The 27,052-nt window shown below is 44.6% G+C and overlaps 1 protein-coding gene across 1 annotated transcript in view; it reads right to left on the bottom strand.

Annotated features, from left to right (window-relative positions):
• Window positions 1–27,052, bottom strand: part of Pcif1 (Phosphorylated CTD-interacting factor 1) — a 150,081-nt gene that overhangs the window by 62,440 nt on the left and 60,589 nt on the right. Inside the window, exons 9-10 of the mRNA XM_050191279.3 lie at window positions 24,750–24,925; window positions 19,453–19,539 (exon numbers count right to left, since the gene is read on the bottom strand). Of these exons, the coding sequence (XP_050047236.1) occupies window positions 19,453–19,539; window positions 24,750–24,925 (263 nt within the window). The remainder of the gene's footprint in view (window positions 1–19,452; window positions 19,540–24,749; window positions 24,926–27,052) is intronic.

Here is a 27,052-nt window from a genome sequence, read left to right as displayed (position 1 = left end):
CACATACACATATACAAAAAGAAAGACTGATAGCAGACCAAACTTGAAAACACATGAACAAAGGTTTTATTTCAAATATCAGCACTAAATTTCTCTCACATTTTTTTTGTCAAGTAACACCAATAAGTTCATTACATGAAATATGTAAAACAGGAGCGGCATAGGCGGTTGCACACTCGATACATACATAAAGTACAATAGAATTTTATTTACATCAAGAAGAGGAAGGAGGCTATGGGTAAAAGTTGCCCCTAAGAGCATCTTGACAGGATCCCACAGCCCCCTCTGTACAATGCAATCGACGATAGCAGCATGCATGAGAGACTCTATTAAATGTGAAAACACATATCAACAAGATAGCAAGAAAAAAAAAAAAAAAAAGGTCTTCAAATGCAGACTGACACAAAAACCCACCTGCATCAAAAGAAGTAAAAGTAAGGTGGCAATTTATTTCTACTCAAATGGAAATGATTTATTTACATAACGAAAAATAAATTCTAAGGTTTCATTATGTAGTTGTTAAAATAAATATTCCAGTTCTATTGTGTTCATTTAAAAGTGTAGGCACTGTATTTGACAATTTTTCTTTGGGCAATTCATTTTTGCAGTTACCACCTGCCAAATGTCTTTATGTAGATTGGCAACCGGCACCATGTTATGTTGAAGCCCTGCAAGGTTGCTCAGGAATCTGCGATTTTCCATTAATTCTTTTGAAAGACATACTTGGTTTGTACTGGCACAATAAAATATGGCTAGTAAGTATTCCTGTGGGAATAGGTCAGATGTATGACAGTTGTTTGAAACATTAAACAGTGTTCTCATGAACTTTTCCTGAATAAATATTTTTGCATGTTAGTGAATGCTGTAGCACCCCATACTAAGAGGCAGTAATAAAGGTATGAGTAGAATAGAGAATTATAGATAAGAGTTTTTTTACTCTCAATATTAGTAATGGTTTAACTGATGTTTCATGCCAATGACTCGAGCCAATTGTTTCGAAATATTATCAATATGGTCATTCCAAGTCATATTTGGCGAAAAAGATACTTCAAAAATTTTAATGGTACTAACCAACTCCATAGCCATCTCTCCATATCAGAGGTTTAAAAATGACATGCACTTTCTTTTTCTGGTCTGTATACTATGCCTTTTGTTTTGTGTTTATCCCTAAATGATTTACGTCCCACCATTTCTGCAGCAGAGGTAGAAGCAAGCATTCCTTATTTTCAAGTTGATGTAGTCTTTTACTAAATAGAAATGACGCATCATCAACGTATTGAACATATTTCACTTCTGTGTGGGTGGTTACTAAATCCTCAACATATACATTAAAAAGAGGTCCGAGAATACTACCACGTGGAACACTTTTTGTAATAAGCTTCAAGTTAGACTGGTAACTTTGAACTTGTATAAAGTGTTTTTGGTTAAGTAAGACGCAATCAACTTTATTGAGTGCCCTCTAATACCGCAACTTTTCAGTTTCTTAAGCAGTATATTATAGTGAAACTTATCAAAAGTCTTGGTAAAATTCCATGAAAATACTTAGCATTAATGTTTTTTTTTTTTTCAAAATGTGACAACATAATTTTTTTTTTTTTTAGGAATGCAAGTTACTCTAGACCTAAACTTCCTAAACTTGTATTGCACTGATGAAATTATATGTTCTTTGATAAAGGTATTTATTTGGCAATGCATAAGTTTTTCGAGTCTTCTGAAAAAGTATAGGCAAGACTGAAATTGGCCTGTAGTTCCTTAGAACTTTCTTAGCCCCTTTTTCAAGAGGATAAGGCAAATGCACATCCTGTACCATCATTTTTGTGAAAAATGATCCGCAAGTGCCTTGGCTAATAAAGTATATGTCTCTAAACCTTCACGCTTGTGGCTCCAGAACTTCAGATATTTGTGTGGCATTTTTTAAACACGATAGCATTAAGGGCCCTGTGTCACAGAAAATCCAATGTCAGTTTCGTCATAGGAAAATCATCCCAAACCACACAGGCCCTTCGCATGGCGCACAGATGTTACTGAACTAACTGAATTTTTCAAAATAAAAAGTGTCGGATTGTAATTTGAATATACAAGAAAACATAATTCTGTTATGCATAAACTAAAACACAATTCCCTTTACCAGCTGCTGTTTGAGGCCTGTCTTAGTGGCCACGGACATAAGCTGTGGATACTAGGGGGACCCAGTGAGTAGGTTGGCGTCTTTAACTTAATGAAGTGTGTTAGAGATATGTACTCATGCACACTTGACTCAATTCTGAATATCCTAATTATGAATGAGGTAATTATGCAAAATTAATGCTAATTGTGGTAGTTCATTGTACTTCAACAAACGGATGCGTTTGTATGGAATAAAAATTCGATTTTGGAGGGAAAGAAAGGCGAAGTAACTGTACTGCTTCGCGGTGGACATTTCAACTGTGCCGTGAGGGAAGGAATGCCTGTGCATTTGACACTGCGACAGGAGCGGAATGCTTCCACTGCTCGTGGAGGCCACCAGGAGGAGCACTGACGTCAGCGCTAGGGAACAAAGAGCCGGAGCACATCCTTGTATAGTAATTATGTAGTTATGTGACTTAACACCATCGCAAGCGAATGAGAAGGTGATGTAAATGGGGACCGATAATGCTATCGCATTCCACTCTTAAAGGCAAAGCTTAAGCGTCTTCCAAGTTTATTTTAAATCTTTCTACATTTTCAAGCAATCAGTTTTTTAAACAAAGCAAGGCATCAAGTCTCTGTGCACATACATAATCATTGCAAGTTGTTGCACCGATAAATGTTTTGTTAAAAATAATCAAATTATAATGTTCCAAAGCTGTTTGAAGCAAAAAAAAAAAAGGAAAGTTTGGGCAAGTTCATCTGCTGCCCATCAATCTCATGCTGCCTGAACCACCATTTTTGCAGCTCCTGCAGACACTGGCTCCACAGTTCCCTTAATACTTTTTTGTAGGAAATTGAATGCCTCCTTCCATGATCACCATGGTGCCAGCCAAAATATCAGGTTGTGTAGCAAAAAAGCGAGGGAATTTGAATCATGTACTCCAAAAACCTTCGCAGCTGGCTGTACTAATCCATGACTAGATTTTCACACTTCCAATAGTGAATGGTGCCAGAAAAGCCTGTCTTTTCAAATGCTCTTGAAGGGCCCCTGAAACGGTTTGGACAAGTTTTGTAGACGCGTAGGGTACAGCTATAGTTTATAATTTGCGCCACAATTTGTGTGAAGTGTCTCATATTAAGAGAGTTACGGATGATTACAAGTTACCCTCCTCCACAGTCATGCATTTTCTCCTAAACTCGTTCGCCGAGTGATCGGGGCTAAGCTCTGCCTTCACTGGCTCTGCGTCATGATGGCATGTCGTGCCATCGACTTCCGGTTCTGTAGGAGCGAGCGCATAAAGCCTCTCCAAACTCTCCGCCAGCTACTTGGCAGTCGACCCCAAGCGAGAGCTATCAAAGCAGCGTGCGCTGCGAGCAGTCTGTTGAAGCACCGAATGTGTCTGGTATTCCGGTAACCACAGGCAAGCTGGGCATTTCGGCAGATGGCTGGAAGCGTAAACTCAAGCTGATGAAGGAACTTTAGTGTAGACATACATGAGCGGCCTGATCGGTCTGCACGGTCCAGCCACTTGTTGGTGCAGTGCTTAACCAGCCAAACAAAGCACTAATGTTGCTCTAACCAAGTGTAGAACATTTTAAACATTTACAAAAACAACGTGTTGATGATTACACTCCTGCGAAAAATTTACACCAGCAACCAATTAGAATACGTTTCATTACTGTTACCGTGTATGATTGAGCTCAGTGCCACCAGGTGGCTGCACTGTGCAGACCCTTCACATTTGCGCTTCTGTCGGCACAGTCAAGCGGCCAGACACTGCCCCCTTGCGCTTGCGTTTGCCCTAATACCGGACTCGCGAAACGCTATTGCGTTAGTAATCTTCCGGCGTAAAGTGACGGCCCCAAACGCACAAATCTTGGTGCCGATCGGATAGCGGCAGTCCGATGCGCAGCAGCCAGTTCGCTCGTCTGCTGCCTTGCAGAGGGACACGATACCGCAGCTTGACATATTGCCAGTTGCTACGTTTGCAGTCCCCAACGCAACAAGTCGAATCGTAGTGCTCGCGAAAAGACTGAGACCGACTCTGACCGCGGAGCTCTCGTCAAAATGGAGCACGCTGTAACACAAGCAGACGACGCTTGCTGTGTGCCGGAAGTGCTGAAGTGTCGTGAGAAATTGTTCTTGTGCATTCTCTTTCTGTTAGTTTATTTTTACAAAACCGAATTAACTAACATTCCAACTATTACGAACATCATTTGTTCGCCATAAAGGTGGAAAAATTATCTTATTATCGACTCCGCTCTGGGCAGCCAATCGGATAGCTCGTACTAATGACGTCATATGGGTAATTTACGTCACATGGGTAGGGGCGGCTGAAAATTCCGCCGAGCAGTGTGCTGCGATCGGCAGCGATGTACATTTTTAAAACCTTGTAATAAATTACACGCTTTACGCGGAGCACTTAGATGCGTCAATTAACCCTTTCGCTGTCACGGACGTACCGGTACGTCATCGCGCTTCCCCCCCACAGCGTCACTGACATGCCGGTACATTCTCTATCGTGCGTTCAAAATTTCGCGCCTGAGCGCAAAGCTGGCGCTCTTGGATTGGCCACGCCATCTGTTGACTCTTTCTACAAGTTCGTATATTCACCCCGACCTGTGTTAATCCATGTATTGAAGAGTACGGTGCGACTGCCACTCCCCACTTTCTCTTTGCTGAGTGGCGCGGTGGCTCCACGTTCGCTGGATCATGCGTCGCGGCCGTGTGGTTATGGGTTCAAGGGTTGTTCTGCAATCTCCGCTGGTTTGAAGGTTTTTATTTTTCTTCTGTTGGTGTGCCTGCTACGGCGCGTCAAGTTCAGGCGCACGTGCCGTTGCCTCTCCAAAAAGGGTGACTCGATTGCTGCTTTCGCTCTCTCGCTGCACCCTCGCTTCCGACTTGCAGCGGTAAACGTAAAGCCCTTCAAACTTTGTTTAGCCTTTTTCCATCTCCCTGTCTTCTTGATCACGCAACGTCCCATTTATCTCCGTAGTGCGGGCGACTGAAAGCGCATCCTCCCTGCGCGCGGTTACTTTTGGATGGCTCGGCGCGCGGGACCTTCGTCAGCTCATTGGAGTGGTGGCTGAATTCCGATTCAGAATACGAGCCGAGCTTGGATTCGGACTCGGACAGAGTCGCATGCGAGAAAGAGGGTTCCGCATCGTCAGATTCGGATGTTGAACGGATTTTATAGTCAGGCTGATGATGATGATGATCGTTACTAACAACAGCTGCAGAACACTGAAATGTGCATATTGCATTGACTATGTTATTTGTATACCAATCATAATAAAAAATAAATTGCTATGTTCATTCCTTGTTATGCTCGTTCCCTGAAACCAAGCCGACACTGGGGGTGCGTCACGGCCAGAAAGGTCCGACAGCGAAAGGGTTAATGATCAGAAGGACCTACTCTAACTACTCAGTACGTTTGTAGAAAATCGTCATAATCATTTCAGGGTCCCTTTAATGTATACCACAAAGGAGTATTGACATGACGTGCTAAATGAAACTCCTGGACCTCAAAATTCTAGAAATACTGGCAAGCTTTGGAGCACCCTAAATGACTTACAATAGCTATTCTAAACAACACATTTAGTTTCTTTTCCCAGGGTGTGTAGATGTGACGCAGAAGGTTTACTGTGTGGGGGCAGAACATCACAACGTTTTGGCACTCCCTCCAGCTCGCTTGGTGGTCTGTTGATGATATGTGGTTTTTAATGGCGCAAGGGCCAGTTATGGCCAAGGAGCGCCATGACAAATGGCAATCTTAAGGACGTATTGTGAATGGCGTGGACAGTGAATTCATCATGGTAGGTGCGACATGGCTGAATAAGGTCCTAAAAATTGTCGCTGTAAATGGCGTAAAATATATAGGTACTAAAATAATGACACTGATTATTTAGGGATGAGGACGATGGCAATTGTGTTTGGTAAAAACACATGAAAACGAAACAACGGTTACACTAGAGCATGAAGATGGCCCTCGAATACAAGGGCTGTTAATTCACGTGTTAAAATTCCCTGGCCAAATTATTTTCAGGGTGTTGGTTTTGGCTAAGAAATCTAAGACTTCCTGCAGATTAAAAAGCGGTTCATCACTAAGAAAAAATGCAGGGTGAAGAGGTATATTTTCACGATATGCAAATTGGAAATACTTTTTCCTCTCAGTTTCTATTGCAGGGCACTGGATAAGAACATGGAGGACTGTCAGGCTATCGCTGCACCTACTACAAGTCGTGACAGTAGTGTTTTTTGGGTTTCGGTGTGTGTGTCTGATCATCTCGTACATTATTCTGTCACTTCCTGGAGCGGACTTGTTGCAGCAGTTTAGTGAGGCTTAGAACTCAGCGATTTTGAATGGACGATTGTATACTTCATTGGATGTGCTTTTATGACCCAAATGCAGCTGTTCTGCTAGTCGCTGGTACTTTAGAAATGTATCTGTGTAGTGAGATGTACTGGAAATGTGCTCGAAATGTGCTCCTAGACAATCTGCCTGGTCCTCAAGAGTGTCTCCTTGTGTACATAAGAAAGGTAAAGGATGAGTTTCGTGGCCTTTTATTTTGTTCACCCTGCTCCAGGCTTTTCGTTCGTCTGTATATGAATTGATGCTGCTGATGCAGTTTTTTCAACTTTCCCATTTAGCGCGACGGCACGTTCTTCTACCTTTCGACTTGATCGCCTTGAAATTAGGTTCTCTGTGGCTGGGGAGTTACAGAGGAGATTCCAAGCCTTGTTTTGCTTTTTCCGGGCTTCCTTGCACTTCTCATTCCACCATGGAATACATCGTTTCAAGGGTGACCCATTTGTTTGGGGGATAATGCAGCATCAATAAATAACGCTGTTATGTATGCTACTGCATCGTCTAGGCTAAGTTCACAGATATAATTTCAGGGCAGCTGTGTTAGTTCGCGAAACTTCGACCAGTCGGCTGAATCAACTTTCCATCGAGGAACATGTGCAGGACACTCACTTTGTTTTTTCAGGTTTAGAACGATGGGGAAGTCATCACTTTCATAAGGGTTACTTATGGCATCCCACTCTAGATGTGGCACAATTGTACTAGACGCTATGCTTAGGTCTGTCGAAGAAAATGTTTCGTGTGTAGAGCTGTAAAATGTTGGCTTTTTCTTGTTAAGCAAGCAGGAACTCGAAGAGAATAGGATGTTTTCTATAAGCCGTCCTCTCGCATCACATCGAGAGTTGCCCCACAGTGTGCTATGCGCATTTAGATCACCGACGACTATGCAAGTGTGACGGAGCTCATCAATAAAGCTTTGAAATGTTGTGCTAGAGTTGATAACTCGGGGGGATGTATACAGACGTGACGGTAACTAGTTTATTGAATAGCTCTGCTTCGATAGCTACTGCCTCAAGAGGAGTTCGGAGTTGCACTTGCCGACAAGCAACGACCTTGCTGGCTATAAATGCTACCCCACCGAACGATGCAACAGCGTCATCCCGGTCTTTCCAGAAAATAGCGTATTGCCTGAGAAAGGCTGTTTGTGTAGATTTAAGATGTGTCTCCTGAACACACAGCACCTTTGGATTATATTTGTGTAAGAGCTCTTTGATATCATCGAGGTTGTGGATCAGACCTCTCATGTTCCAGTGTAATATCTGTGTATCCATACTGTTTGTGTTTATGTGTTGTGTGTCAAGAGGAGCCAGTTGGCTTATGGAGCCTTTCCTGGCCCCGTGATCCGGGTTTTTTCTTTCTTGGAGTGGTCACCAGAAGCGCGCCGCTCCCGAGGCGCTGAATGTGCAGCCTGGTTTGTGGTTGTGTCCATCGACTCCTGGAAGCCACTGGACTTCCGCTCACTAGAGCTGGGTGTTTTCAAAAAGGCCCTGCCTTAAAAAGCAGAGCCTTAGAGGCCACCAAACCAGAGGTCGATGGGCCTTCCTTTAGAGACGGCACAGCAGCGCTCGCTGCTGTCGCCTGGAGGGTTTGGGGCACTGTCGCGGCCACACTCTTTATGGGTTGGGCTGGTGCCCCAGTCTGCTGCGGTGTCGCCCCCCTACGCGCCACACCAGTATACCCAGCGGTATGAAAAAAGGAAATGCGCTTTCGTGTTTCCTGAAAGGAAATATTCTCTTTTACTTTGAGGGCGACTATTTCTTTTTCTTTCTGCCATGTAGGGCAAGCTCTAGAGAAAACTGCATGTCCACCGTCACAGTAGGGACAGTGGAGTGCGCCATTACAGTTATCTGAAAGGCGATTGTGGACACCGCACTTTGCGCAGGTTTGTCGGCCCCGGCAGCTTTGTGAGCCGTGCCCGTACCTCTGGCACTTGAAATTTCTCCGGAGGTTCGGCACGTATGGTCGGACTCGGACTTTAGTATATCCCGTTTCTAATGTTTCTGGCAGCCTAGTGGATGCAAAGGTAACGAACGATCAGATGTTTAGTCGGAATTTGTTTTCTTGTTTGATTATAATTCCCTTTACTATGGTGACATTCTGTTCCTTCCAACCTTCTAGGAGCTCTTCCTTGCTCAGATACAACAGGTAATCGTCAGAAATTACTCCTTTGCTTGTGTTCATGGATTGATGTGGAGTCGCTGTTATGTTTACATTACCGAAGAAGACCAGATTTGGGAGCTTGTCATGCTGTCGTTTATCACGGACCTCAAGCAGGAGGTCACTGCTAGCCATTTTTGTGACTTTGTAGCCTGGGCCAACCGTGAAAGGTTAAATCATTCTGTCTTTACAGGATTTTCACTGTGAATAACGTGAACTCGTGCAAACATTTGTTTAGGTTGACAAAAAAACTGCAACTTCTCTTCAGAGCTTCTTTTTTTGTTAAGAGGCCGATCAGAAAGACAGGGGAAGGACGATAAAGCCATACATGTTTACTTAATTTCAGCAGCCATGCCAGCCACCCACCATCGAGCCCAACAAGGGGACGCTACAAGATCCGAAGGAAACGTAGACACCAGCTGTACATAGCCACTATAGCCTAATATAATAGACCCAAGGTTGAATAAACTACACCAGGTTAACCCTTGCCGCCAGAAAATACGGAAGTAATATGAAGTGAAGAGAAGACAGGAAAGATGGCTTGGTAGTCTGTTATGCTGCTACACTGGGCCACATAATGAGATCATCGAGCAAGCTGGAGCAAGTGCCAAAAACTCACCATGTCCCGTGCTCCCATGTAATACACCTTCTGCATCATGACACCTACAAACCTTTGGAAAAGAAACCGAAACTGGTTCATATAAATTATTTATGGTGCTCCAAGGCTTGCCAATAGTTTTTAGAAGGTATCAAGGTTCAGAACCTTCATATAACTCTAAAAAACTAGAAGTAGACAATTTCATGTCAGTATAAACAAGAAGCTGTTTTACATGTGCAGTGTGGTAATACTTTCAGAGGTCTCAACTACTTAGCATCATGAACAGAGTTCTGTGTTTTCGGAGTTTATTTTGGGGAAAAATTGGAGGATATTTCTTGGAATGCTTTCTTTTTCTGTAAAAATCTAGAGTTTATCAAAGCTTTTCTTTTTTTTTAATGCCACAAGATTTTGAGTTTCTTGGCCTCTTAGAATTATTCACCATTTTGGTTCACCCATACTTCAGAAACAGCTTTGATAAAAAGAAACAAATAAAGGCAGTAATCAGAAGAAACATTTTTAATTAGTTGACATTTACATAGCAAAAGGGTTTATTACTGTTATTTGCACTCTTTCCAATTTGCAGAACTAAACATTAAAGGGCCCCTGAAACGATTCGGACAAATTTTGCAGACGCGTAGGGTACAGCTATAGTTTATCATTTGCACCACAATTTGTGTGAAGTGTCTCATATTAAGAGAGTTACGGACGATTACAAGTTACCCTCCTCCAAAGTCATGCATTTTCTCCTCAACTCATTCGCCGAGTGATCGGGGCTAAGCTCCGCCTTCACTGGCTCTGCGCCATGATGGCACGTCGTGTCATTCACTTCCGGTTCTCTAGGAGCGAGCGTGCGAAGCCTCTCCAAATTCTCCGCCAGCTACTTGGCAGTCGACCCCAAGCGAGAGCTATTAAAGCAGCGTGCGTTGCGAGCAGTCTGTTGAAGCACCGAATGTGTCTGGTATTCTGGTAACCACAGGCAAGCTGGGCATTTCGGCAGATGGCTGGAAGCTTAAACTCAAGCTGATGAAGGAACTTTAGTGTAGACGTACATGAGCGGCCTGATCGGTCTGCACGGTCCAGCCACTTGTTGGTGCAGTGCTTAACCAGCCAAACAAAGCACTAATGTTGCTCTAACCAAGTGTAGAACATTTTAAACATTTACAAAAACAATGTGTTGATGATTACCCTCCTGCGAAAAATTTACACCAGCAACAAATTAGAATACATTTCGTTACTGTTACCGTGTATGGTTGAGCTCAGTGCCACCAGGTGGCTGCACTGTGCAGACTATTCACATTTGCGCTTTTGCTCATCCTGTGAAACGGCAAGGTCAAGCCGCCTGGCCTTGTCCCGTCCCTTGCGTTTACCCGAATACCAGACTCGCGAAACGCTATTGTGGTAGAAATCCTCCGGTGTAAAAGGATGGCCGCAAATGCGCAAATTCTGGCGCCGATCGGATAGCGACAGTCATATGTGGCGCGTTGCAGCCACTCCACTCGTCTGCTGCCTTGCAGAGGGACACATTGACATATTGCCAGTCACTACGCTTGCAGCCCACAACTCAATAAAGTCGATTCATGGTGCTCAGGAAAAGACAGACTGACACTGACTGCGAAGCTCTCATCAAGACGGAGCACGCTGTAACACAAGCAGACGACGCTTGCTGTGTGCCAGCAGTGCTTAAGTGCAGTGAGAAATTGTTCTTGTGCATTCTCTTTCTGTTACTTTCTTTTTATAGAAACAAATTAACTAACATTCCCACTATTACGAACATCATTTGTTCACCATGAAGGTGGAAAAATTATCGACGACATGCCCTGGGTAGCCAATCGGATAGCTTGCCCTAATGACGTCATATGGGTAATTTATGTCATATGGGTAGGGGCGGCTGAAAATTCCGCCGAGCAGTGTGCTGCGATCGGCAGCGACGTACATTTTTAAAACCTTAGAATAAATTACAGGCTTCATGCGGAGCACTTAGATGCATCTATGAATGATCAGAAGGACCTACTCTAATGACTCAGTACGTTTGCACAAAATCGTCAAAATCGTTTCAGGGTTTTTTTTCAACTTTCGCGCTGGAGACAGTAAAAAGCCAGTAGGGTTAAGCACAGCACATGGAAGGGTGGTCTAGACACGGGCATTCATGCTCCACAGAACTAGGGTAGCAACTTCTTCAATGGCTGATAATCTAGGAACTGTCTTGGCTCTCGGCAGCAAGATCGTGTCATGCCCAAGAGGTAAAATGACAGAGAACAACTGCACATGCATGTTGAAAAATGCTGGCAGTTCAACCTCCATGTTTGGCTTCACCTTCTAAACGCGGTGCCAGAATGAGTCACCTACTAATGCAGTGCAAGTCGTGAGGAACATGTCTCCGCACAGCACAGCTCCACTTTTCTGCAACAGCCACACAGCATCTCGGAAGCTGTTAACAACTTCACAGCACTTTTCATCTACAATGTAGAGCATGCAGTCGACATTATTCCAACGACATAGCAGTGCCTGCAGGTGCATGGCAAGGACAGGGAAGACATCATGTAAAAGAGTATTTTTCAGCATTCTCCTTTTACAAGCTCAGCATGACGAGCAGGTTGTGCAAGTGTTGTCACGATGAACACCTGCAGCTTCTCCCACTTTGTTTTGCAAATGTAATCATGACACATTCATGTGATCTCAACTGAGGGTAGCAAAATTCAGTTTGGATAAATATGAATCTTTAATTTTTTTTTTAGGGCGAGTGTTTTCTAACTTTATCAGATTAATCTAAAAATACAGAACTAATATTAACCCACAAGTGTCACGCACATTTGCATTTTTCTCAAGCTCCTAAAACAATGGCACCATGACTGTCTTAGTGGGAAGCAAAAAGCTTTTCCCCCATGTACATTTTTCACCAGTGCAGTGGCCTTCTACAGTACAAGACGACCTGTATTTTCCCAACAGCACAGGAGGAGCAACCATCATAACCCACCAGCAGCCCGTAGTAAACATTTTATTCTCTCTATCCAAGTTTAACACTTCTTACCTTGCTAGCCCCACAAACAAATGTGCTTTAAAAAAGTCACAGGCCTGCGCGGCACACCCAGCAGTCACAGCATAAGCTAGAGGAGCGGCTCCAAAGGAGCTCCATATTCAGCAGCACACTAGAGGGTCTTCACGGCAAAGTCTGCATTGTTTTCATGAGAATGATCTGAACTGTCCGCCCAGTATTGACAGTGAGCTACAGCTTGTGCTGCTCTCTGCACAGCGGTCTCCTGAGCCCAATGTTGCCTGGCTGTAGCCAAGCGCTTAGCTCTATGATTCACTTCTTTAGCAGCAGTTTGTACCTTGTGAGGAGGCGCCATAAAGCGTACCGAAGAGTAAACATAGGCATCAAGACCACGCGGCACACATGTCACATCCAATCACCCATGGCAAGACATGATGATGTTGATGATTATGATTTATTGGCATCTCCTTTGATACGAGGTGGTGACAGTCACCTAGCCTGCTTGAGTTAACTAGGTCCAGCCACATGCAACATACAAATGCTACATGCCGGGACACCTGGTAGAATACAATGCAACTGCAATGCAAAGTTTACACATATCTAATATTTATTGGCATCCCCTTTGAAACGGGGTGGTGACAAACAGTCACCTAGCCTGCTTGATCTAATCAGGTCTGCTATACACATTTCGTTTAAGCATTTGTATGTAACTCCTTACTCTTCTTTTCTTCCTCAAGACAATCCATCCACTTATTGGCTAATCCTCCATAGTGCATAGGAGCCACATGGTGTAATAATACAAAACTGCAATGCAAAGTGCACACATGTCGGCACTACGTGGAACAGATTTCACGTCGCGTGACACGTGGCACGATACGATGCTAATGAAGATGGTGATGATTATTATTATCATTTACTGGCATCCCCTGTAAAATGGGGCAGTGACAAACAATCACCTAGCCTACTTGATTTAATCAGCTATGCCATACATGTTTTTCATGTATGTATGGTGCAGGCATGCAACTTTTTTCTTCCTCAAGACAATCCAACTATTTCTTGGTCAATCCTCCAAAGTGGGTAGGAGCCTTGCAATAGCTGCGATGGACACCAGTGGTGGCGGTTGGATTTGAGCCCATAACAGCTTACACTGTAAAACTTTGACACAATGCAATGAAAAGCACTCCCAACTGCTGCAAACAACTGCAGCATGCAACTACTATACCAGGCACCACATGTTGATAAGCAGCTTGAGGGAAACAAAATGTTGCAACTAGTTCTTATTTGTGCTGCAGTTTGAATAGTCGACACGTCTGATGGTTTATCAAAAAAGATACTAGTCATGTATTTAGCTGAGATACGAATCATAAATTTAACTTACTATATTCATGTGATCATAAGGCAGCCACAATTATTAAGGCAAGGATGCAGTTGCAGGATCCAAGAAAAACAAAAACATATGGGCACTAGTATAAAGCAATACAACAGGATTACTCAGACACCAGTAGGAATAGCCATTGTTTGAATAATAGAAAGCCTGGAGAAAAAAAAAAAGAGGATTCACATAAGAAGTGCTTTTAATGCACAAGTGGCCAGATAACGTTGCCAATGCATTGCTCTACACACTTGCATGCAACCAGGTCAATCTGTATTTTGATATTGTCATGTTACTACAGAAGGATAATATCACAGTGCTTGCACCAAATCTGCATATATTTACAGCTACGACCCGAGGTCAACTGCTTTAAAATGATTACAACTTCCTTCACAATCTGGTACTTCATGTCATTGCAGTCCTTGTCGGCACAAACGGCGAGCACGGTGTTGTGTCATGGCGTGGGTCTAACGGCCGCAACAGCGAGTGAGGCATCAGTAACAGACGGACCACAACTGTCCTTTATTAGAATGTGCCAAGTTTTACATAGCCGCATGTAGCAGCAGCTGGGTTGGAGTAGCCAATGATGGTAATGCTGGCTGCCACTCAATTACAAAAGGAAGATGATGATACCCGACACAGCAGGTGGAGTTGGCACCATTTATAAACTGCCTGATGATTCTGAACAACAAAAATTAGTAAGAGAAGACAATAGAATCACCCAAAACCGTGACACTAGATATGATGAGCAACAAATTATGGACACACGGGACACGCAAATGCAGCCTTGCCAGCGTGGTGGTTTGGCTTGTCCTTTGGATGTGGCCAACAACTACTGGGCTGACAGACCGAAAGAGCAGTGTCCCTTTGGGAAATTTAACTTCAAGGAGGCACTTGCAATGCATCACAACAAAAACATAAGTCTTTCTGCATGTCACAGCCCCCAAGCTTTCACACCGTCATGCAAGCAGGTATTTCCTGAATGTCTGTGCATTTACCCTGACAGTCACTGGACCAATTAGGCAGAAAAAAAAATTCCCCAATAAAGTGGCTGAATTTAGAGGGTTCAAGAAAAACAAGATTGGCTTTGATATGTATTGCTCCCATCCAGGCAGCATCGCCTGACAGATGCAAAGTGGCCATGAATGGAGGAAACACTGCCGAATATCCTCTAGGTGCATGAGGACAGACAACTGTAACAGCAACAAGATTGGCTATGAAATATTGCCATCTGAAACGCAAGCTCTAAGAGGTGAACAGTGGAAGGGCAGAAACACAGAAAAGTGCATGAGGCTTTTTTTTTTTTTTTTTATCTAATATGGATGGAAACGAAAAGTTCCCTGCTGCTTCTATGGCATTTTGAAAGAGTGCCAGTGCAATACTGCAATAGCCAGAAGGCTTTGCAGATGGGGGAGCTTTTCCATGAATGGTTTGTGCTGTTCAGTGTTTAGACAGAACACGAAGGAAGGAAGGAAGGTGGCACTGGTTCTGAGCAATTACAGTGTACACCATTTAGTGGCAGACCTTTTGAGAAAAGAACTATTGTTCTTCCCTCCAAATGCAACGGCAAGTCTGGAGACTGGATGCCAGTATTATAGGAAATTTTATAGTCGAACCCCACGATAATGAAAGCCTGAGCCAACAAAATACTTTTGTATCCCGGCAAATGCCCATAGGGTTCAATGCATTTTGTATCTCTCGACAATGAAATGTGTCTAAACTGCAATCCCACCTCAACATAATCTGGAGAAACACTATACTCCACATTATCTACTCTTGTATGCCAACTGAGTACAAGAAGTGCTCAAATGCATTTTCTCCCCACTTAAATTGAATAAAATGTGCCGCCATCACAGTGCTGCCGTTTTTGTTTACAAATACAGCAAAGCACTGGAAGCAATCATGTGTGCTGAAAACGCGTATGGCCGTCATCTTTGCTTATTGATAGCCCATTCGAAATGGCATGACCGCATCTCACTGCCGTCATTCATATGATGACGGCTTTTGCAAACCTAGCACAGTGCATAATTTACGGCTCAGTAAGAAAAGTGCAACAAAAACTAAAAAACCCACGTCTAACTAGTGTGGACTTGCTTCTGGCGTTTGAGATGGTGATTGCAGCGTGGGCTGCTATGCCTCTGGCCGTGATCGAGTGATTGTCTGAGAATACGCGTTCTCTCCTTCAAAAACGACAGTTTTGGTTCCACCCAATAGGTACCGCGTGCGAATGTGGGGTCACCGGATGTAGATTTCGCGCAATGGAGTCGTATTTTCAGTCCATCTTTTGGGGATACGAGATACAATCACTGTCGCACTCAGCACTGGATGCATCAGTGTCTATGGGCAGCAGCCTACACTGGAAGAATGCTGTTGCCTGCGTGGAACGCTGTTGTTCCACATCCGATGCTGACGTATGTGAAATATCATGGAAATGGTTGTATCTGTGAAAGTGATTGATCGAGAATACCTCTCCATGGCAGTGCTGGCATTGCTGACCAATGCATGGGAAGCACTTTGGGCTGTCAGCAATGCAGTTGTACAGCCTCGAGCAAGGCTTGCCAAGTGGGCTAACAGAATTTTGAAAGCAAAGTTTCGTTATGAGAAACATTCCCTGTCTGTGCCGTCTCATTTCGCAACAATGAAATTCTTGTGAAAAAATTTTTTCACTCTCCCTGACAGTTTTGCTATTGCAGTGTTCAACTGTAAGTCATTCTATTTCCTCCAATTTTACATGACTTGTGCTCAATATGCACATGGTGGTGAAGGTAATACAGCAAGATTGTGTATAATGGCACTCTAGTTAATATTGGATCAAACACAGAAGTCCACTGTACCCCTTTGAAGAACTGCTTCAAAAAGGTGGTACACTCGACAATCATAACAAAACAGGATACAGTTAAACTTTGAGATAACGAACTTCAATATAACGAAATTCTCATATAACGAAGTACTGAACTTTTCATAATCTCTTGTCCATAGAACCCCATGCATTTAGAACCTCAATATAACGAAGTGCGTTTGTATGCCATTTCAATATAAAGAAATTTCACTGCTCCCCCCCCCCAAAGGAAAGCCGAGACAATAAATCCACAGATGAAGATGGTCAAACGATTGAATTACGAGTGGCTGTTTGTAAATGCACCTCTCAAATCGGGACAAGAGCAACCGCTGAAGTGGAGCTGCATAATGTTCCGTATATAAAGTCCAAGTGCAATAAGATCCTATTGCGCCTTGTGCACTGTGTGCTTTAGGTGCAAGTGATAGTGTGTGAGGGTGAGAGAAGAAAGATGGTGGCTTCTTGAGTGCCACCTCCCTTACAAGCAAAGGCAAAGAGGTGGAGGGGAGCGAGCTCACAGTAACACGATCAAGTGCGCGCGAGGGTTAAGTTGACATGCCTCTGGGTCTTGGCTGTGCATGGCTGTAAGAGCGGCTAAGCGCATATGCAGCCACGCACCCTGCTTTAGAGGTAACCTACCACGCATGCAAAGTGGGCGTGCGGAGACAGCATAGCACCACGTAAGCTGTCTTACCACGCATTTAGTATTGGAGGTTGCGTAATCTCGAGTTTCAGTGACCCATTGGAGCAAGAGGCAGACGAAGCATTCACTTCCCGCTGTTGGCGCTTTTCCTGATAGTGCCATCCCAGTGCGGGCGATGTTATCAGCCGCAGGAGCGGAAAGTGTGGCTGGCTTCGTTTAATCCATACTACCAAGAAGATATTGCTGACGTACGTCGCATGAAACCGTATCATTCATCACTGACTCCAACATTTATTAAAATGAATTGTTTTCTCCTTCGAATTTGCTTTTTTTCGAGTGCCCGATAATTCGGAAAATTCTGTGGCCCCTTCCCCTGTAAGAAAAATCTATCAGTGACTCTACTTATTTGCGTAAAAGATCAAATTTCAATAGAGCAAAATTTCGATATAATGAAGCAAATTGCTGATTTTACCGACTTCGTTATATCAAGGTTTAACTGTATAATGAAATAATGGATATAACAAAGTAAATAAAATTCTCCTTGAAATCAACATAGAGATCCATGTATTTAAAACCTCGCTTTAACGAAGTGAGAAATCATCCTGCCAATCAATATAACGAACTAGATTCGTCTCCAAAACCAAACAATACCCGACCGTTGCAAGCCGATTACATCGCTTTCCCCGGGGTTTAGCACTCGTTCGTCGCAGCAGTTCTAAACTCCTGCATCCCCATGTCGAATAGGTTGTTGAGCAACAATGGCCTTTTTCATCGCCGCACATAGCTGCACACCTGCACATGAGCATCAGCTCACTATCGCACTTCTCCATTGACCTCTCTGTCTTGCGTGAACCACGCCACGCAGCACGGCTATGTGCGGCGGTGCAAAAGATTACTGCATTCACTTTCTATGCACGGCGCAGGCAGGCGCAGTGGCACGTGGCCTCTGAGATTTCCCCAGCGCAATCTCAATGGTCATGGCAAGCAGTGGCATGCTGCGTAGCTGCGCGAGCGGTGAGAAAAATTTGTACATTCACTTCTTTCTCTACGGCGCAACGCGCAGGCAGCCGCAGCTGGGCCTGGCCTCAGAGACCTCCAGGCACAATCTCACGGTCACACCCAGGCCGTGAATTCACTTCTCCCTCTCCCTGTGACGTGCTGAGCGGGCTAGGAGCTGGGCATGGCCTCAGAAATCGTACTGGCATCGGTGCAATCTTGGAGGCCACAAAATAGCTGAGCGAAGCAAGCACATCGAAGTTCGCTTGCCTCCCTGATCACACAGCGGTGCGCTGTGTTGCGTGCCACGTGTTGCTTGACCGCGACGAGCCAAGAGGAAAGCGGGCCGAAAGACCATCACAATGGAGGAAGCTATCTAATGGCTGTTTCATCAGATGCTAAGGCGCATGCTGTACACACCGTAGATTCTTGTGCTCTTTTATTCAAATTTCATCGCATGCGTGGCCATATAGCGGTTCCGTGGGCTGCTCAGCCGTCTTCTTATTTCCATGTTTACAATTGTGCACCCTAGTGGGCATATATTGCAATAAACGGTAGTGATGGATATAACAAAGTAACAGACATAACGAAGTAATTTTGGCTACCCTTTCAACTTCGTTATACTAACGAGGTTCGAGTGTAAATTGTAATGTTGTAGCAGGCGGGTGTAGGTGAGCGGAATGGGCCCTGTACCACTCGGCTGCACCAACCTGCTACAACATTATCGCTAGCCCACCTGGTGGAGCAATGACAGAGCTTTGGTTCTTAGCCAACAACGACGCATTGCCATTGGAGAAGTTTTGGCACATCACATATGCTGTAGAAATTTGGGCCTGTGACGTATGAGGCAATTGTTGCCAGAGTGACTGGCAGGGCATGTGACAACAGTAACAAAAGCAACGACACACAAGAAGAGCCTGAACAAGTAATGTCATCTGAGGAAACCCTGCTCGCAACTAAGTCCCTCCGGAACTTTTTATTGGCAAAGACATTCTGCTTCAATACATGGAACAGTCAGATGTGCTTTAGAAGGACACGTACTGACTGCGTGTGAAGCATGCAAATTTGACTGACCATGGATCTTCTGCTGTGAGACAATTTGTACTCTGCCTTGCTCTGGATGAGGTGATCAATTAAAGGATTAAAATAGCTTTGTTGCTCTTTCTTTCCTGCATAACCCAACTACAACAATCCATTATAGCATTATAGGAATGACATTTCTGTGCCACCTCAATATTTTGCTAAGTGGGTTTGACTGAACTTGTTTTGCACACACACACACACACACGCACACACACACACACACAAAAAAAAAAAGATGCCAATGACAAGCAAAGTGCCTTACAGCATTAACTCACGCTGAAATGAGCCCACCATCTCACCTGGTATCTCTTCAGCATGCACCAAACCCGTGGAAGGAAGTTCTCAAACTTCCTGTCATCTGTGCAGTTCCACCTGTAAAGTTGCTCCTAAGAAAAAAGAATGGAGAGAAAAACGGACAAAGGTGTGAAATGGAAGTACAGGATACAATAATGTCTACATCATACATAGTGTTAATCCTTTTATAAGACAAAGATTACAAATGTGACTGTCGTAAATAGAAACGTTAATCTGTTCACAGACTGTCCATTAGCTTTTCCCGATTGCTAGAAATATGCTCGATATTGGTGCTTTCACGTTTTCATGTTTTATTCCAGGATGCACCAGTCGCAAGTATGCCGTGATAAATAAAGTTGTATAATCATCATTGGTGTTTTCAATGGATGTAAAGCAGAAATAAGTGCTCAGAGTTTTTGAGGATTCTTATGTTAAACTTCAATGAAGCCCCTCAAGAAGCATGAATGAAAGAAATAATTTGCTATTTTTAGTACAAGTACTCAGGGTAAAAAAAAAAAAAAAAAAACTGAAATATGGAAGATATCCGCCGTGCTCCTAGTTTGACCACAAGAAAAAAAAAAAAATAGTGGAATCCTGATTATAGAGCTTTCTCAGGACCATAAAAAAGCGTCGTAAAATCGGAACAACAAAGATTATGCCTATAAAGATACTACAGTTGAACCCACTTATGACGATATCGGTTTTAATAATATATCTGCTGTAACAATGAGAAGCTGCTGCACCGTCAACTGTTGCATGTTTTCCATGGTGAAATACTCCACTTACTACAATGCCTCAATGTCGCATATCGGTTATAACAAAGTGTGGTTGCTGGGTGTCCGTGCCGAAAGGTAATGAAATGCGAAATTTTTGAAAAGAAAAAAGAAAACAAGAAATTCGAGCCGCTGCACGATGGCCCGCTGCCTCAACAATCACCATGCACTCATTTTCCAGCCTTGTCTGTGCACCTCTCTCCTGTCGCCCTTCCAAACCTCCGAACACAAATGGACAGTGCCCATAGCTCTGCGCCGCGCCACCCTCCGAAACACAAATGGACCGTGCCAACTGCGCTTCTCCCAAATTGCTCGCTGGCTCCTCATCCAGCACAGTTGTGCAGATAGCATAATCACTCGTCTTCATCTTTGTTGGTTGCGTCAAAATCGTTCCTAGCCATGTGGTTTCTCAGCCTTGTTTGACTCACCGCCGAAACGGAAGATGGCTGATCCGCCCGCTGATCATCGGCAATGCGTGACGTTGCGGTGAAAAGAAAGCGCACTGCTATAGATTTGGAGACTAAGTGCTTCTGTGTTTTTTGTTTTACTTCGCACCGAAGCAAGAGCGATGTACTTCCGCTTCGTCTGCTTGTTCAAACGGTCATGCAGTCATGTGTGCAGGTACCGGAACTATGCCATTTTCTACCATGTTCCAGCGCGTGATCATGCTCTACGATCCAGTTGTTCTGCCTCAGTATTTGTGTAGCACTGAATTATACCGCTAGTCATGTTTCCTTGTGCACAGCACACAAAATTGTGCGCTGCGCGAACAAGACAACAGCTCACACGCGGCGCGGTCAGCAGAACTGCGTAGCGCAGGAAAAAAAAAAGCGAGGAGAAAAAAAAATGAAGGCACGGCCTGTGACGTATGCATCATGTGACCCTCGAGATCGGGTATGGGAGAACGCAGGGAAGGAATTTCGCTTGCAAAGGCTAAACTAGGCAGTGGAGAGAGCGTCTTGCTTGGCAGCGGAGCCCGCCCGTTGAAATCATCTGTTCGCGGCACTGAAATATTTCTATCTCGGCTATTAATGAGCCAATTTGGAAAATTTTTGCGGCAGAACGCTCCCTAGAGGACACACAACAACGTCCAGCATATAACCAAAATTTGTTATGGGACCTGGTGAGGGGCCCTTTAAAGGGACACTAAAGGGAAATACTAAGCCTACATGGACTGTTTAAATATCATTCTAGAAACTTTGCAGTGCTTGTTTTATGTCAAAAAATACCTAGTTTATTAGAAAGTTGTGTCTAAAGGGCCCGAACACCTTTATATCAATTCAAATCTCCCGCCACTCAACCGGGGAGTGGCGACGTGTAAGCCATCAACGCCCTTTGCTACCGTCGGCGATTAAAACGGTCCGACAGAGGTTTTTGGCACAAAATGCAAACGCGCAGCCTTGGAGAAACCGAGTCAAGGCAAAGCTAAGTAGACCATAATTATGATCGCTTTGGCGCAAACAAGGAAGGACAAAAGGGAATAGTTCATATCTGATTTGTGAATTGAATTATTCGAACGTTCACTATTCGATCCAATCCAGTGATACAGTATAAGCTCATTAATTCACAACTCGTTAATTCTAAATTTTAGATAATTCGAAGTAGCCGCCATGGTCCGTGCAACAATGTCTTGAAAGCAATATGTAACACATCCCACTCATTCACACTGAAATCCGCACCACCACCGATAATTCGAACTCAAACCCATTGTGGATGGGGAGAGTGCTAGTGTGCAAGAGCACGTTGGCGACACTGGCCCCACCGCACAGCTTTGCTCTTTCCATCTGCGGCCCTTTGTTTAGGTCTGAGTGGAGAGAGACACGTTTGTGCCTGGCCAGGCATGGCCAACGCCTCTATTGCAGGTTAGTTCTGTCCCTCCCTCAAGACCTTCAAGATAAAAGGCGCTGCGCATCCTTTTTTTTTTCACTTTTTCTTTCTTTTAGCATGTTAGATCTTGCAGGCTATGCTCTTTCTCTCACGGTGTTCTGCCTAGAAGTGGCACCAGGTAATGTCTAAAAAATGGTGGCCGTGACATCTATAGGCACTCGCCGTACCAAAAAGCACAGCCTTTTAGATTCGTGGCTATTACTCAAGGCAAAGCACCACTGGAATATGTGTTTGGATGCCACCTATATATACAGTAAAACGTCGTTAAACCGTATCTACTTAAACGGTAGTTTCATTTTAAAAGTAGTAAAATCAGATCCCCGACTCAGCGGCCATTGAACATAATGCATTTTGTAACCGCATAAACCGTACCAGCTTATTGGGTATGTATTGGTTAACATGTAGTGTTCCCACTTTTCGTCATGCAATCAAGGCGGTGCATCGTCCCAATCAGGCAGCCCGGCAGAACAACAAGCCTCAGAGATCAGAACAGCCTCCAGGCGCCCTGTGTATTTGCGCTTGAAGCCAGATCAATATCAACATCATTTGGGCAGTGTGCCTGAGAGCGTTGTGGTGCCGGGCAAGCTAGGACTTGCATCATGCCGAAGCTCGGATAAAAAACACCGAGTGTTCAGCATAGAAAAGAAATTGGACTTCGTGCTATCGAACATGGCATGAAGAAGTCGGTGATGGCACGCAACAGGGATCTACTGTTGACTACGGTGTGTGGCATTTGGAATCCGAAGAAGTTGCTTGACAGTGTTCCTGCAACCGCGAAGTGATGTCGGCTACGAGGTTCGACTTTTCAGCATTGTTGTCTCTGTTGTTGGCGAAGTGTCGCCTAACAACAGTGATGAGGACGACATGAAAAAGCGACAGCACGGGTGACTCAGGCCCAACAGTGGCAGAAGCTGTGCCTTACGTCAGCCTCATGAATGTAATCATTGCGACATGAACAACACCCTGGAATGAAAAAGGCGCAGTGCTTCTGCAGTGGTACCGTGCCCGTGCACGAATAACATGCAATGCCAATGAGGAATCTGCCATGCGAGTGTTTGCCGAGAAGAGGGGCTGGCTGAAACGCTGGCTCGCAGCTACAGTAAGTTTGGGGCCGCTGTCGATGCTCCTAGGCCTCGGCGGCATCAAACAAAAATAACACTTTTGTCGCGTGAAGTGAATAAATACTGCATGTTTTTGGCCTTTCATCGCACTCTCTCTGAGTTCCGTTTTTGACAGGTAAGTGGGTGATCTCATGCTATTTCGTTTCAGCTGTACTTCTGTTTAGTACATACTTTTTCCAAGCTACAGCCAACTACGGTATAACGAGGTTTCACTGTAAAGTGGAACTCAGCAGCGTGCAGCTGGTGCAGCTGCAAGAGTACAACGGTGACCAATGTCGCAGTAGGTTGTGGTGCGTTTCGCGAGTGCATTTCATAGCTAAGCCCCTTGCGGTGTAGCGTGACTGGCTGTAGCGGTGTACGCATGGCGTGATTGTGGCATAGTGTGACTGGATTTATTGAATTAATCAGCAAATCCTGTTTCTATTTTGCACAAAAGCAGGGCGGAAGCTGCAATTCTCATCATCTCGTGACTTGATTAGCACTCACAGCAACGAAGGCCTCGCGACTTCCTTCACAGTGCTACTGCGGCTCGCGTCACATCCGATCAACTGCACGCACATCCCGATCATTCTTTCGCCAGGTCGCCACCCATCGCAATATAGACGGTGCTCTTCATCCCCGACAGGTTTGCGCTGAGTAAAAACGGAACTACTGTCTGCCGCAACCGCTGCAGACAAAACCGCTGCCGCTTTTGACACAATCATGGATGGCGACCTTGCGGTTCTGAAGGCACACAGCCGATGCACGCAGAGTCAAAACGAAACTGTTGTTTGCCGCAACCACTGCCGACGAAACTGTGGCCGCTATCAACGTGATCACGGACGGCGATTAGGTAGTCATGAAGGTACGCGGACAACGCAGTGCTATGGAGCGGCAGTACTAAACGCAAAAATAAAGGCTAGAAAGGCACAAATAGGCATCAAGCCTTCTGGCGTTACCTGTCATTCGTGTACATTTCGGCGCACATTTGCAGTGCTCCGCGGTCGCCGAGCTCTGAGAGTTGTCCGAATTAACAGATGTGCGGCCAAATTCATCTGAATTAGCAAGAGTTTCATAGCATTACATAATGCATACACCCACCAGAACCAAAGGACATGTCCAAATTATCAGATTTTCCGAATTAACGAGGTTTTACTACGCATCTTAATCAAGCGAATTCGAATTTTCGTAGTATCCCCGCAGAATTTTAATTAACAAACTTTTACTGTATACAAGTATCCGCACACCCCTACTTCTGAGTGCTTATGCATGTAGCACTGTACAAGTTCCAAATTACTATTGTACATTTTTTCCAAAAGTTAAAATTCTTGAAAAAAGAACATTGGCTGGAACAATGAGGCCACCTCTACGCAGAAAATGCCGGCCACAAGCATGTATGGTTTTTCATAAACTTCGCATTCCAAAGCCTTATGGGTGCAGATGTACCGTCATAATTCAACCTGGCTACAATAAGTTCTCTACGTATCAAAAAAATAAAAAGCAGGAAGTCAGTTTAGAGTACCTATAACAATGAAAACTCACAAGTTTCTGAAAGTACAATGTGTTGATGCGCACAACTTCTCCTTTGTAGCGCAGGAGGGTGCTGTCCTTGTCTGTGAGCACATCCACTGCTGGCAGCCGAGGTGATGAGATGGCAAACTGGACTGGATAGCAGAACACTTTTTTGGGGTTTGCCACGTGCAATGGGCTTGTGATTTCTGCATGAGACACAAATTCAATACAGAAATGCAGTTTAGCCCACTTACAATGCTAACACTCGCAAGTACAGTCGAAACCCACAATAATGAAATCCCACAACTACAAAATTCTCACAACAACGAAACATTTTCGTATCCCCAGTGAATGCCCATAGGATTCAATGCATTTCGTACTTCTCGAGAACGAAATGTCGCTGTACTACAATCCTGCATCAACGAAATTTTCTGGAACATAACCCAGCATACAGTCAAACCTCGCAATAACGAAATCAACGGGGAATGCGAGAAAATTCACATTCGCGAGAATTTCGTTGTTGCGAAAAGAGAGCCCAGAGAGGTAATGCATCACAGAACAAAACTGTACTGGTGAAATTCCATTAGCCTACTTTGGCAAGCTTTGCTCGAGGATATAGAACCGCATTAGCGACAGTACAAAGTGCACCGCATGCATCGATCAGCAGTGGCAGCACTGCCGTGAAGCAGTATTCTCGGTCAGTTGCTTTCAGAGATGCGATCACTTTTGCATCTCTTGATCACTTTTTGCACTTTTACAAGATTTTGTGTAACTCGGCACCGGATGCAGAGCAACAGCGCATGCAGCAGCATTTCTCCAGCGCACGCGGTGGCCCGTAGGTGCTGACGCTTCTGGTGCCGAGAGCAAAAGTGATTGTATCTCGTATACCCAAAGGCAAACGATCGAGATTACAGCCCCTTCGCGCAAATCTACGCCCGGCGCTGAATTCGCACGTGGTGTCTGTCGGGTGGCACCAAAACCAGTGTTCTTGAAGCAAGGGATCAGTTTTCCTGGACGATTGCTCAATCACGGCCAGATGCATGGCACTCCATGCTGCGACCACCATCTCAAGCGCCATAAACAATTCCACATTGGTGGGACGTGAATTTGCTTGTCATTTTTTTTATTTGCATTTTTTGCATTTTTTTTCGCCGAGGCGCATATTACGCAATGCACTGCTGCGATCGGCGTTCGTTGTTCAAAACGAGCGTTCAGTTTACGTTCAGTTTCGCCTCACGTGATAGGCCTAGGCTGCGCCAAGTTGTCAGCCAAGGGGGAACGCAAACTGAACGTGCATTTCGAACAACGATCTCCGATCTCGCCTAGTAGGCGTGTGCGAAAACCGTCATCACATGTCGGTAGCAACATGCGTGTCGCTTCAAACGGGTGATCAACAAACAAGATGGCAGCCATGACGTGTTTCCGATGCATGCGATTGCTTCTGGCACTTGGTTGTTTTTGTAAACAAGAATGGCGGTGCCCACGCAAGTGTAATGTGGTGGTATTTTATGCAATTTTAGTGCAAAGCAATCGCATTTGAGCACATGTTGGAGCCTGCTAGTCCTATGCGAGTAGGTAATACACGGGGTTAAGTTCGGGCAAATTTCGTTGATGCAGGATTGTAGTACAGTGATATCTAGTTGCAGAGAGGTACGAAATGCATTGAATCCTATGGGCGTTCGCCGTGGATACGAAAATATTTCGTTGTCGCAAGAATTCCATTGTTGCGGGATTTCGTTAACCTACTCCCGCAAGGCTAGCAGGCTCCAAAATGTGTTCAAATGCGACTGCTTTGCACTAAAATTGTATAAAATACCCCTACATTAGACTTGCGTGGGTGCCACCATTTTTGTTCACAAAAGCTACTAAGCACCGAAGGCGATCGTGCCGGAAATACGTCATGGTCGCCGTCTTGTTTGTTTATCGCCCGTTTTAAGTGGCAGCATGTTGCTATGACATGTGACAACGGTTTTTGAACACCTAGTGCAGTGTGTAATGTGCGCCACAATGAGAAAAATGCACAAAAAACAAGGAAATCCACGTCTCACCAACATGGAATTGTCTATGGCGCTTGAGATGGCGGTCGTAGCATGGAGTGCCCCGCATTGGGCTGTAATTGAGTGATCATCTGGGAATGCGCAGTCGTTCCTTCAAGAAAACTGCATTTCGGGCCACCCTACAGGCATTGCGTGCAGATTTGGCGCCGGACATAGATTTGCACAAAGGAGCCATACTCTCGATCGACTGCTTTCAGGTAAACGAGATACGATCGCTTTTGCGCTCGGCACCGGGCACGTCGGCGCCTACAGGTGACAGCGTGCGCTGAAGAAATG

The sequence above is a fragment of the Dermacentor andersoni genome, chromosome 1 (assembly GCF_023375885.2).
Source record: "Dermacentor andersoni chromosome 1, qqDerAnde1_hic_scaffold, whole genome shotgun sequence".
NCBI lineage: Eukaryota > Metazoa > Arthropoda > Arachnida > Ixodida > Ixodidae > Dermacentor > Dermacentor andersoni.
The sequence above is the reverse complement of the archived record's forward strand: the minus strand, read 5'-3'. Positions and strand labels throughout refer to the sequence as shown.